The sequence below is a fragment of the Orcinus orca genome, chromosome 14 (genome assembly GCF_937001465.1).
Source record: "Orcinus orca chromosome 14, mOrcOrc1.1, whole genome shotgun sequence".
Lineage (NCBI taxonomy): Eukaryota > Metazoa > Chordata > Mammalia > Artiodactyla > Delphinidae > Orcinus > Orcinus orca.
Genome location: NC_064572.1, coordinates 60,466,019 through 60,479,148, shown reverse-complemented (window position 1 = coordinate 60,479,148; position 13,130 = coordinate 60,466,019). Strand labels below are relative to the sequence as shown.

Genomic DNA, 13,130 nt, shown 5'->3' with positions numbered 1-13,130 from the left:
CTCCGGAGCAGCCATCGGGGAAACCCAGGCGCCAGGAGCCGTGGGAGGTCGCTCGGGAAGCCCAAGTCTCGGGCAAGAAGGAGGACAACTGGCGGGGCGCCGACGACCCTGCTCCCTTCCCTGTCGTTACCTGCTCGCTTGCGGGGGTGTCCTGGGGCGGTCGGCCTCTCCCGGCGCTGTCTCCCCACGCAGTTGCCCATGCTGGCTCCTCAGCCGGGCCCCATGCACCGGAGGCGGCGGGGTGGTCGGCTGCTCCGCGCTCCTGCCCCGGACGGCGACGTCCCGGGTCAACGGCTCCTGCCGCCCGGCATCCGGCGCTCCCCAATCTCCCCCGGGGGCGTGCTCTACCCCTGCACCGGCTTCGCCACAAACTTTGCGGGCGAGGGGAGAGAGGGAGGTGGCCGACTACCCAGCACAGTCCCAGGTGGCCGGGCCAGGGGGGCCCGCGACGGTGCCCGGCCGGAGACCAGCTCCGCTGGAGGGGCGGAGAGAGGGGGCGGGCACCGCCGCAGCTACTCCCGGTTCGCTCGGGGCTCCCAGCTGGGGCCGGCCCCCCGGAGCCTGTCACTCACCTGCCTAACCCCGCCCCAGCCCGGCCCCGCTCCCTGCCATCCGCTCTCGGTGCCCGCGCCGGCGGCACCGCCCCCCCAGGTGCGCATGTGACCGACGACACCGCCCCCTTGGGCCGGCCTTGTTTTCTCATTGGCTTCCCCCAGGGTGCGTACCGCCCCTCGGCCCCACCCAGCCAGGTGCCCGCCCCACCGCCCGTCTCCCAGGGAGCTGGGCTGGGAATTATTCGCCCTCAAAGGCCCCCGGCTGCGTGCCCATCAGCCGCCCTCCCTTCCTGAGCCACCGCCCCGACTCCAGGCCCCGCCCCTTGGGGAGGGACCGTCCCATCCCTCCCTGGAACTGCCGGGCCTGGAGCCGGCAGGCACGTAATCCAGAGAGAGCCCCGCCCCCTCATCTTTCGCCACGCAATTGGCTCAGGAGGCGCGTGCGCGGAGAGGGCCGTCCCGTGCCACCTCCCACTTCCCCTCCCACGGTTTCCAGTTCGCGTCATGGCCGCCGCCGCCGCTCTGGAGGCGGTGGCGCCTACGGGCGCCCTGTGGGGCCTCGTGCAAGACTTCGTCATGGGTCAGCAGGAGGGCCCCGCTGACCAAGTGGCTGCAGGTACGGCCGACGGCGCCGCACGGCTTCCGCTTGGGGGCCTCCAGGAGGGAGCGGCCTCAGCACAGGCGCCGGGAGGGAAGGGAGTGAGGGACAGCGGTGACTTTGAGAGATTAGTCCGGGGCTGGCTGTGAGCACCGCGTGCTTAAGAGCCATAACAAATTGCGAGTCGCTTGCAGTCTTCCTTAAAGCGCCCTTACGCCCCTTGTCTCGGTTTATAGCCATCCTGTGCGCCGGCCGGGGTTAGGAGATTAATTACCATTTCACAGATGAGGAAACAGGCCCAGAGAGGGCAAGAGACTCTCAGATCAGGCCGGTGGGGGAGCTGGGACTCGGACCCAGTTCCTGCAGTTCAGAATCACGGGCTCACGCCGCAGAAGCACGTTGTTTCTAGGAAGTTGACGTGACAAGAAGCATCTTCAGCGGCATCAGCTCCAGTCGCGTGGCATGCTGGGAGTGGCCGGGCGGCCGGATATCTGACTGGCTGTAGTTGGAGAGAGGAGGAGAGAAAGCAGTCTAGGGGGAGTTTGAGAAGTTCTGCGTATCTTCCTTAAGGCTTTCCCTCCGTTTCTTGGTAAAGTTCTTGATTAATTTGCTTTGTGACTTTTTAACGTGGAGTTTGTTTTTATCTTTTCCTCAGAACTCCACTTTCCTGCTTTTGATCAGTTTAGGGATCTCTTAGTTCTGACAGCTTATCTAAGATTTGAATAAAACAAATTACAGATTTCATTGGAATTCTGAGACTTTTCACTCTTTTAGAAAAAAAAATCTAAAAAGTTATTGAATGTTAGGAGGCCTTCAGACCTTGTGTTTAAGTAATAGAATACAAAATAATCTTGTCAGCACAGATGCTTTTTGTCTCTATTTTTGGAAATTTTGCGTGTTTGGGGAGAAGTAAAGGATACATTTCTCTTGAAAATTGAACATATTCACTATTAGAATATGTGAGAAATGAATAATGTGAATCTGCCAGAAGTATAATACTTTGATCCTTAGCAATATTTCAATTTAATTTAATCCTTCCACCATTATTGAACACATTATTCTTGAAACACGATGCAGAGTAATAGGGATATAAATACAAATTACGCTAGATGTGTGCCTGCCAGGGACTTATAATATGGTGGGAGAGACTGCCATGCAAACGGATAGTACACCATGAAAAGGGCTGTAAGAGGTATGTGCAGGGTGACATGGAAGCACCAAGGAGCAAATAAATGCCTGATGTAGCCTTTCCACTAAGTTAACTTCTTACAGCTTTGTGCAGTATAGTGTGTCGTCAGTGCTTATGATTAACAACTACAGTGTATTATCAATGTCATTTTTCCCCATGTTTTATTATGAAAATTTTCAAACATACAGCAAAGTCTAAGTAATTTTTTCATAAGAAAAACACACATACACCCACGACCTAGATTCTACCATTAACATTTTAATATAATTTGCTTTATCATGTATCTATCTGTCATTTAAATTGCAGATAGCAGTACACTTCCCTCTAACTGCTTTGGTATGTATATCATTGACTAGGGTTTGTTTATAGTTTAATACAAATTTTGGTGTAAAATTTGTATTCAATGAAGTGTACAAATCTTAAGCATACATTCACTGATTTTGAAAAATGCTTATACCTACCCACTATCACGATAAAGAACATTACTATAAAAAGTGTTATTTGTAACTTTTTTCACATTTATACATTATGAACACAGTAATTTAGGGTTCTTCAAATTCAGAACACACTTGAGAAGTCAGCATGAATAAAGACCGCCAAGTTCTTATAAATATTTTTGTAGAATTTATATTTTTTGAAAAAAAAGTGGCCTAAACTGTTGTCTAGTTTAAATTTAGCTCAGCTAAGACTGTAACACTAGCCCTGTTGTAATTTAGCTCTCCTGATTAGGAAAGGAGGTTGGTAATAACAGATAACTAACAGAGGGGTAATAACAGATAAGGTTGAAAAGGTTTGGTGGGGTTGGATGATGCCTAACCTTGGATTCTAAACAGAGGGATTTAAATGACCTATTGTAGGTAATTGGGATCAATGTAGATCCTTGAGCAAGGGAGTCATATAGTGAAGATGAATTTGAGAAGGATTAAATCGGTATTCTCAATCTTAGATCACAGCCTTAGTTAGGGTTGTTGAAGGCTGACAGAGTTTTAAAGCATCCCCAGAAAGAATAAGATGTGCTTTTTAATCCTCCAGCCTAAATCAAGCTTCGTTAGTGCTGAAGGGACCAGCTTTCTATTCAGCCACTCATAGCCGCAGCCTCTCCTACAAATTGTAACTGCAGAAGGAACGTCCTGTGATCACAAAGGCAGCTACCACCAACTTTGTTTTGCACCTGGGTTCCTGATGAGAGTAGGTGTCAGATGTAAAGGTGCAAATGATGGAAGAGAAATGACCTGGCAGCCTAAGAGTTAAAGGCTGCTCAGCCAGGCATTCAATGGCTACCACTCCCCTCCTGGATCTTTAGTTCCAGGCAGCCAGTTGATTTGCTGTTCCCCTGATTGCTTTGCTTCCCAGATCCCTCCACTGGCTCCATCTAATTAAAGTTAGGCCTGGGATTAAAGGCCCAGTTTGAGTGCTCACTGCCTGCCCCCAAGTGTCTCCTGATTACTCCAGCCAGACATCATCTCACAGTTCAGAATCTCTGTGGTACTTATTTCTCAACCACTCATACTTATTTGCAGACTGTTTAGTAGCTACTACACATCTCTGCATCCTACCTGCCTGTTTCTACCACCATAGTCTCCTGGAGACTAGCATAAGTAGGTGGTATAAATGAATGGAATAAAAGATGCTGAAGGAAGAATCTGGAATTTGAGGGCTAATTAGTTATAGGGCTTGGAGGAGAGGGAGGACTCTAAGATGACCTCAAGCTTTTGAGCCTGAAGATGAGCAAAAGAAAAGTACTATGTCCAAAAATTGGGAAGGGAGCTGATTTTGAACATGTTGGATTTATAGGTGATGGATATAAATTTTCTTCCTCTTGGTTATTTGGATTTGCCTTCATTTCAGTCTTTATTGTATTTTCCTACATTTGTAATTCCACGAGGAGACCACTATTCTTGAAACCAGAAAACTGTTAAAGAAAAGTAAAATATAGTTCTGAGAAATGTCTGTGGCATTCTCAGCAGAAAGGGCATTTTGAGAGCTTGATTGGAACTGAGTCCTGATTGGGAATTTTCTCTCTCCTGTTCCTTCACATCCTCCCCCCTCTCCCCTTCCCCCTTGGCTGCTACTCCAGATTCTCAAGAGGCTGCAACTCCATCAGACAGAGGTCTGATTGTGCATTCTATGTCAGTGCTCATATAAATACTCCTTTGACGACTCCTCAGTGCCCCACACGGACTGGTGCCCTGCTGAGGAAAGAGTGGGTATTTAGCAGGTGCTAGTAGGTCCATTTTTAGAGAACAGATCTTGGACACATTGGAAAAACTTAGCCAACCTATATAGGGAAAGGAACTTACATTTATTTTTCTTATGCCAGTGAGACTACCCCTAGGAAAATTAACTTTTTATTAGCTTCTTTCATCCCTAGAGTCCAAGTACATAATTAACAGTACTTCCAGGTATTTTTCATTTGGAAGAACTTTTATTGTTAAGAGAACTAATCACTTAAAGTTAGTGATGGACGGTCCCATACACCCAAGAATTTTACTCCTTTCCTATGTTACCCCAGGCTCTGTTTATATCACTGTGGTAACACTGAACTTGTTGTTCTTTGATTGTTTTAAGTGTCTTTCTGCCCCAACAGACTGGGCTCCTTAAAAGCTCCCTGTCTATATTTCTCTCTCCAGTCCTAACACAGTAATTGATTTATAATAGGTATTCAATAAATGTTGAATGGATAAATGAAACCAAACGTACATGACAATTTTTTTAAAGAATGATTCAAGGAACGTGTAAGAGGGAGTAATTCTGTTTTGGGAATCAAGGAAGACTTCACAGAAGAGTTGCCATTTGAGCTGGGTCTTGAGTTGAAGTTCCTCAGACTGACAAGGGCAGGAAAGAGGCATTCCAAACCAAGGGAATGTGTTTCCAGGCTTAAGGATATGTAAGAGCTTGACATGTTGAGATTTCATGTGACTGAATGATAGGAGTTATGATCAAAGGTGAGGCTGGAGGGGATTGAGGGCTAAATCGTGAATGACATCAAGCCAAGGAGTCAGGTCTTAGGCAATGAGGGGCAAAGGGAGATTGGTGAGCAGGGAAGTAATTGTGCATTTTAGATAGATTAGGGATGGATCAGAAGGCTTTTTTTTTTTAATTGAAATAAAATTCACCACTGTAACCATTTTAAGTGTACAAATAAGTGGCTTTTAGTATATTCACAATGTTCTACAACTACCACCACTATCTAAAAATTACAGAACCTTTTCATTACACTAAAGTTGAAGGCTATTTTGACAGCTGTCCCTGTATAGTCTGGTTATAAGGGATGAAAAGGAAAAGATGAAAATTTGAAAGATGTTCTAAGATAGGCTCAACAGAACTAGAATAAGATGTTAGATTTAGTTACCTTTGTGAAAACATCTTCAAAATACTGATTCTAGTTCTTTGCCACCTTGTTTGCCATTTTCCTTACTCTTATTTACTGTTGCAATAGCTTTATTATTTCTTCATTTTTTCCTAATTTTGTATGACTTTTGTACTTCACTTTTATGTTTGTGCTGCATTAATTCAAGATGGATTCTTTGTGAAAGTATGAAGACTAAAGGGCTTTGCCAGGAGAATTCACCCATATACTGGGATTCAAGAAATCACATGCAAATGGATGTTTCTTTGTAATTGTAAAACAGCCAGTTTCATAATGATGTATACTGAATGCTGAAGAACTCTTTTTCATTTATAAAATTTGAGGCAACCTATATCAGTGAGATTGGCTAGTAGAGAGTGTGAGGGAAACTTTCTCTGGTGGTAGAAATATTCTATATCTTGATTGGGGTGTTGGTTACTCTGGGTATACTTTTGTTAAAACTAATCAAATTATATGTTCACTGTGCATTCCACTGTATGTAAATTATACCTCAATTTTTTTTTAATGAAAAAATTAGAGGTGACTGAGTGAGGCCTAATAGTCAGGTACTTTGTCTTAACAGCACTTGAGGTACTTCCAAAGAGAGTCCCTAGCCCAGCATACACAGAGGACTTTGATGGTGTTGCTGAAGAAGGATGGTTCAGTTCAGTAACAGTTATCAGTCCCCTATGGCTTCCTATGTGCTAACACCCTTGTGGCCGCTACTGAAATTATTTTTTAGATGGGTTTTTCAGCAGAGTTTCCTGGGTTCTGTCCAGGAGGTTCCAGAAAAGTACCCTTTTCCACCCTCCCAAATGGTGCAACTTTGTAACCCAGAAATGGGTATCTCTCTTCAGTACTGACGTTAAGGAATTGGGTGTAGAACAACTGATAGTGCCTTGGTTTGTCCTTTTAGTCTAGCTGCTGCCCCTTCCCCCACCCCACAGCTTGCGCATTTTTCCCTTTGGCTCTTTCTCAGGAGCAGGGGCAGCACTGGGCCTTCCACATCCTGGCACGAGTAAGGCTAAGAGTGCCTGATGTCTAAATTGGTGCCAGTCACGAGCTATGAATCCCAACTAGAGCACTCCCTTCCTCAGTCAGATCGGACTTCTTACTCTAGTACCAGATTGTGCCTCAGCTCAGTTCACAGCTATTGTTCAGAGACCACAGACTTAAGGGGGACTGGAAGTTTAGGAGTTTTCTCAAGCCTGTTTTTCACCTAGCCAAAGTCTGGTGTTGTCGAGAGCTGACTAATTAGGTCTTGCATTTAGAAGTAGGTGGGTTGGGGACCCAGAACAGGCTGCGAAAGTAATTCCCTGATTGCCACACCTTATTGAGCTAAAACCCCTCTATGTTAATCAAACGCTTAGGAAGATGGCTAACCTTTGCTCTTTGTTTCTCCTTTGAAAATTTATCCCAAGATGATTCTGTTAGATCTATGTGAATTACCATTGTGCTGCTAAAATTGCATTTTCAAAAATAAGTAATACACTCACATGGTGCAACATTCAAAAGGTGCAAAAGGATACACAGTGAGGAGTCTCCCTTCCATCCCAAGATGGCATGCAGACTGTGACAAATGAATTTACTATATTACTAGTGTCTGATACATCCTTGCTAAAGGGGGTGGGGGGAAAAGCTGATCTAAGTGACTTTGGAAAACAATATTTTGTCTGGAGACTATAAGGCTAAAGAGAAAACTGTACATAAATACTGTACTCTGCTTATAAATTTGTTTCTCACAGAGGCTGACAATTCTGAAAGTAGTTTATTAGCTACACTAGTGTTGAAAAGAATAATAAATGGTATAATAGATAATGGGAACCAGGTTTCTCACTGTCAGAGAAATAAATTACAAATAAGCAAGGGGGAAGGCTAGAACGAACCCTGTGGCACTAGATTAGAGAGGAGACTAATATGATCTTATGTTTAGTTTAATATATATGGGTAGATACAGACATAATGATAATATGTGTGTATACGTGGGTTAGAATACGTACATATATTTCCCAGCTCTCTCTGCTGAGGAGGGCCTAGAAGCAGTGACACCCCAATAGCAATGAGCACAGTTACACCCAGATCTTGGTTTTTAATACCATTCTCCAATAAAAGGAACCAGGGCTTCTTGGAGAAAAGGCTGATTCAAGGGTTGGGTCAGGGAAGTTACAAGATGACCCTGTAGTATTTTGTAGTGCCAGAAAGTAAGAAAGCACTTAAAAAAATAAAAGGATGGGGCATGGCAAAGGGACACTGGTGCCAACCTAAAAAAGCTCCCCATGGCCAAAGATAGAAAATTTGAGCAACAAAATAACCTAGTATTGGGGCTTCCCTGGTGGCGCAGTGGTTGAGAGTCCGCCTGCCGATGCAGGGGACACGGGTTCGCACCCCGGTCCGGGAAGATCCCACATGCCGCGGAGCGGGTAGGCCCGTGAGCCATGGCCGCTGAGCCTGCGCGTCCGGAGCCTGTGCTCCGCAATGGAAGAGGCCACAACAGTGAGAGGCCCGTGCACGGCAAAAAAAAACAAAAAAACGAAAAAACACCTAGTATTGGATTATAACCCAAGGAATAAAATAAATATACATGAGCTTATGCTGATGTAAACAACTGAATAAATGAAGAAAAGAGAAGAGATGAATCTTCCTTAGAATAACTCCAAATAACATAGATAGATAAATACTCTCCTTCTAGGAAATGAAGCTTAATCTCCTGTTTCCCCTTAACTGTGGACTGGACTTAGTGACTCCCTTCCAAAGGAAAGAGTGTGGGAAAAGAAAAAATAGTAACAGTATGTATGGTGCAGAGACCTGCTGACACTACCTTAACCAAGTGATCAAAGTTAAAATCACCAGTGATAAGTCATGTTGATATATTGTACCTATGATATGATGTGATGAGAAAGGCACTTCACCTCTATGCTATTCTTTCTCCAAATCCATAACCCCAGGCTAAACATGAGGAAAACATCAAAGAAACCCATATCAAGGGACATTCTATAAAGTAATTCTTTTAAAATACCAAGGTCATGAAAAGCAAGGAAGACTGAGAAACTTTCACAGACTAGAGGAGACTAAGGATTCATGATGGCTAGTTGCAATGTGGTGTCCTTAATTGGATCCTGAAACAGGAAAATTACATTAGTGGAAAAACTGGTAAAATCTGAATAAAGTCTAGAGTTTAATTAAAAGTAATATACAAATGCTAATCTCTGTTAGTTTCGACAGATATACTATGTAAGATGGTAACATTCAGGGAAACTGGGTGAGGGGTATACAGGAACTCTATACTGTCTTTACAACCTTTTTTTAAATCTAAAATTATTCCAAAGTGTAAAACATTTTTTTAAGTCTACCTCTCAATCCCCAGCTACCTGTCTCCCTCCCTAGAGACAACCAGTGTTACTAATTCCTTTCATCTTCTAGAGATATAAATAAATACAAATAGAAATAATTCTCCCTCCCTTTAAAAACAATGCTATGCACATACTATATACTATTTATGTACACTCTATTTATGTTCTGCTTTTAAATCTTTTCCCACTATCAGTATAAATATACAGGTTCCTCAGTCTTTTTTCAATTTTTTTCCTAAGTAGTTACAGAGAATTCCATTATGGATGTACTATAACTTATTTAACTTGTTTCTTTTTTTTTTAATTTTATTTATGTATTGTTTATATAGCAGGTTCTTATTAGTTATCTATTTTGTACATATTAGTGTATACATGTCAATCCCAATCTCCCAATTCATCCCACCACCACCACCACCACCCTCCCCGCCACTTTCCCCCCTTGGTGTCCATAGGTTTGTTCTCTACATCTGTGTCTCTATTTCTACCTTGCAAACTGGTTCATCTGTACCATTTTTCTAGATTCCACATATATGCGTCAATATATGACATTTGTTTTTCTCTTTCTGACTTACTTCACTCTGTAGTCTCTAGGTCCATCCTCCTCTCTACAGATGACCCAATTTCGTTCCTTTCTATGGCTGAGTAATATTGCATTGTATATATGTGCCACATCTTTATCCATTCATCTGTTGATGGACACTTAGGTTGCTTCCATGTCCCAGCCATTTGTTGTTTGCAGTCATTTGCTATTATAAATCATTCTGAAATGAAAAAACTTGTACATGCATTATTTTGCACTTTTACAAGTATATAGGATAAATTCTGAGAAGATTCCCTGGATTAAAGCCTACGTACATTTGTAATTTAAAAAGTATTTTCAAATTGCCTTCCATAGGGACTTCTCTGGTGGTCCAGTGGTTAAGACCCGCGCTTCCACTGCAGGGGGCGCAGGTTAGACCCCTAGTCAAGCAGTTAAAATCCTCCATGCCCCACAGGCGCGGCCAAAAAAAGGGGGGGGGGTGCTCCATAAAAGGGCAGTACCAATTTTTACTCCACCTACAGTGTTTAAGAGTGCCTTAATTCCACGCACCATCACCAAACATAAGCGTGATACAAAATGTTTGATCTTTGCCAGTCTAGTATGTTAAAAACCAACGTTTTGGGGAGTTGAATTTGCATTCCTGTTGTTAATATGGTTGAGCATCTTTTAAAATTGGTTGTTGGTCTTTTTCCTCAATGACTTGTAGAAGTGCTTTTTATATTGGTAAAATAGCCCTTTGTTATAAGAATTGCAAATATTTTTCCCAGTTTGTCTTATGATGTTTGTTTTTGCCTTGCAGAAAATCCAATTTTTTTTTTTAATGTAGCTGATTTTAACCAATCTTTTCTTTTATGCCTAAATATAACTATGTTATACTTAGAAATGTTCTCGTGTGTTTTTTTCTTTAATCCATTTGATATTTACTTTGGTGAAAGATTCGGAGCCATTGGTTTGTTTGTTTGTTTGTTTGTTTCAAATATTTACCCAATCATGCCAACACCATTTATTGAATAGTCTTTCATTAATTGAAATATGATTTTTAAAATCATATTCTCATGTATTTGTGTCTCTTTCTGGATTTGCTATTCTATTTCTGTACCATTGATTTCTTTGAATATGAACTCATACTACACTGGTTATATTTTGTTTTTTACTTTTATTATGGAAAACATAAAGTATATTCAAAACTATACAGTATTTTATGGGCTTCCCTGGTGGCGCAGTGGTTAAGAGTCCGCCTGCCGATGCAGGGGACACGGGTTCGTGCCCGGGTCTGGGAAGATCCCACATGCCACGGAGCAGCTGGGCCTATGAGCCACGACCGCTGAGCCTGCACGTCCGGAGCCTGTGCTCTGCAACGGGAGAGGCCACAACAGTGAGAGACCCGCGTACCATCAAAAAAACAAAAACAAAAAACTATACAGTATTTTAATTACTGTGACTTTATAACAATCTTTTACTATCTGGAAGAACTGCCTTCCCTCCCTCCCTCATTGCTCTTTTTCAGAATTTGCCTGTCTAATTATGTATTATTTTTAACACACTAACTTTCTCAGTGGTTCTTTAAAGTTTTCACCATTCAGATATTCACATTTTTATATATATATATATATATATTTTTTTTTTTTCTTGCCTGCGTTGGGTCTTTGTTGCTGCTTGCAGGTTTTCTGTAGTTGCAGTGAGCAGGGGCTACTCTTCGTTGCAGTGCGTGGGCTTCTCATTGTGGTGGCTTCTCTTGTTGTGGAGCACAGGCTCTAGGCGCGTGGGCTACAGTAGTTGCAGCACGTGGGCTCAGTAGTTGTGGCACGCAGGCCATAGAGCGCACGGGCTTCAGTAGTTTTGGCGCATGGGCTCAGTAGTTGTGGCTCTCAGGCTCTAGAGTGCAGGCTCAGTAGTTGTGGCACACGGGTTCAGTTGCTCCACGGCATGTGGGATCTTCCCGGAGCAGGGATTGAACTTGTGTCCCCTGCATTGGCAGGCAGATTCTTAACCACTGAGCCACCAGAGAAGTCCCCAGATATTCACATTTTTTGTTAGGTTTATATCTAGGTATTTTTCTCTCTCTTTCTCTCTTTTTTAATTTTTATTTGTTGCTATTGTAAATAGGCTCTTTTTTCCTTTATATAATTTTTCAGGCTATTGTATGTGTGTATGTGAAAGTTCTTAATTTCATATTAATTTTGTACCTAGCCACCCTAATGAATTATTTTGTTTGTAGTATTTTTTTCATTTATTTCTCTTGGATTTTCTAGATAAACAGTTACCTGCAAATGATATATTGATTTTCTTTTCAATTTTTATACTTGGAGCTGCATACTTGAAGTGTTACAGAAATGCTTTCCATGTAGGAGAGGCTCTTGGCAAGCATTGTGGGCCCCATGGTGTAAGACCTAGGGTAGGCAAAAACATTGGTAATTAGAGCCATTGAACCCTGGGATGGAATTTTATTTTTATTTTTTCAGATTTCTTTTTCTTCTTTCCTTTAGATGTGAAATCTGGAAGCTATACGGTGTTACAAGTGGTGGAAGCCCTTGGGTAAGAGCCTCTGCTCTAGAATACCAGTCTCCAGCCCTGGCGCTGCACTCTGAAAAAGTTATTTTGTCCTGAATTTCTCCTACTGTAGCCCAACACCCTCCTCCCCCTCCCATATCAGTACCTCATGTTAAGCCAGTGTTTCTCCTGAAAAATGATTCTTGCCACCTGACTGAGGCCCCTAAGGAAGTGTTGGGAACACCGCCTGTGGGTCACATTAGCTCCTGGGTCAGCCCACAGGTTTAGGCTGAGATGGGTGGTTGAAAGCCATCAACTGTTAGTTAATTAGAGCTGGGATTCCTCTTCTGCTTCTTTAGACCCACCCTCCCCAATAGGATTCTAGTCAGCCTACATCTGACTCAGACCTGCTGTGAGCCCAGCCTGGGGAGTGGTCAAGAGGCTGACCTTGCACCAGGTTCCCCACTATAGGAAAAGGCTTGGAAAAACAGCTGGAAGACCAGTGTTACCACCAGATATTCCAAGCTCCAGAGGAACTATATGCTTGTAGTCTAATGTCTGCTTTCCTCATATTTCATACTTGGTAGGCCATTTAAATTGACATTTAAATTAGCGAAGGTTGTTAACTGTCATGGCTAGCATGTCTTCTAAAACAGAAAAAACTAGAAAATTGGGGAGAGGGTGGGGGAGTAAGGTCACTATTATGCATTTTTCCCACATAAGAGACCTTTTGGCCTTTCTCCTCATGTTGTGGCCTTGGTCCATTTTTTTTTTAAATAACAGCTTTATCGAGATACAATTTATGTATCATAAAGTTCACCATTTTAAAGTGTGTATTCACAGATTTGTACGACCCTTATCACAGTCAGTTTTAAGACATTTTCATCACCCCAAAGAGAAACCCCACGCCCATTAGCAATCACTCCCCATTCCTTTCTCTTCCTAGCCCCTGGCAACCACTAATCTACTCTGTCTCTGTGGATTTGCCTATGCTGAAAATTTCACATAAATGGAATTATACAGTAATATGTAACCTTTGTGATTGGCTTCTTTCACTTA

At 42.9% G+C, this 13,130-nt stretch overlaps 2 protein-coding genes across 4 annotated transcripts in view; one reads left to right on the top strand and one right to left on the bottom strand.

The window, feature by feature from the left end:
- Positions 1–566, bottom strand: part of UBTD1 (ubiquitin domain containing 1) — a 52,113-nt gene extending 51,547 nt beyond the window's left edge. The window contains exon 1 of one of the 3 annotated variants that reach the window (XM_049697461.1): positions 131–566. Coding sequence is in view for 1 of the 3 variants with exons in the window: in XM_004268411.3 (XP_004268459.1) it covers positions 131–200 (70 nt within the window). In the remaining 2 variants the exon portion in view is untranslated. The remainder of the gene's footprint in view (positions 1–130) is intronic. The other 2 variants (XM_004268411.3, XM_033425704.2) reach the window with 2 other exon arrangements.
- Positions 567–1,015: 449 nt separating this feature from the next.
- Positions 1,016–13,130, top strand: part of MMS19 (MMS19 homolog, cytosolic iron-sulfur assembly component) — a 32,156-nt gene continuing 20,041 nt past the window's right edge. Inside the window, exons 1-2 of the mRNA XM_012532556.3 lie at positions 1,016–1,170; positions 12,068–12,116. Of these exons, the coding sequence (XP_012388010.1) occupies positions 1,059–1,170; positions 12,068–12,116 (161 nt within the window). The 5' untranslated portion in view covers positions 1,016–1,058. The remainder of the gene's footprint in view (positions 1,171–12,067; positions 12,117–13,130) is intronic.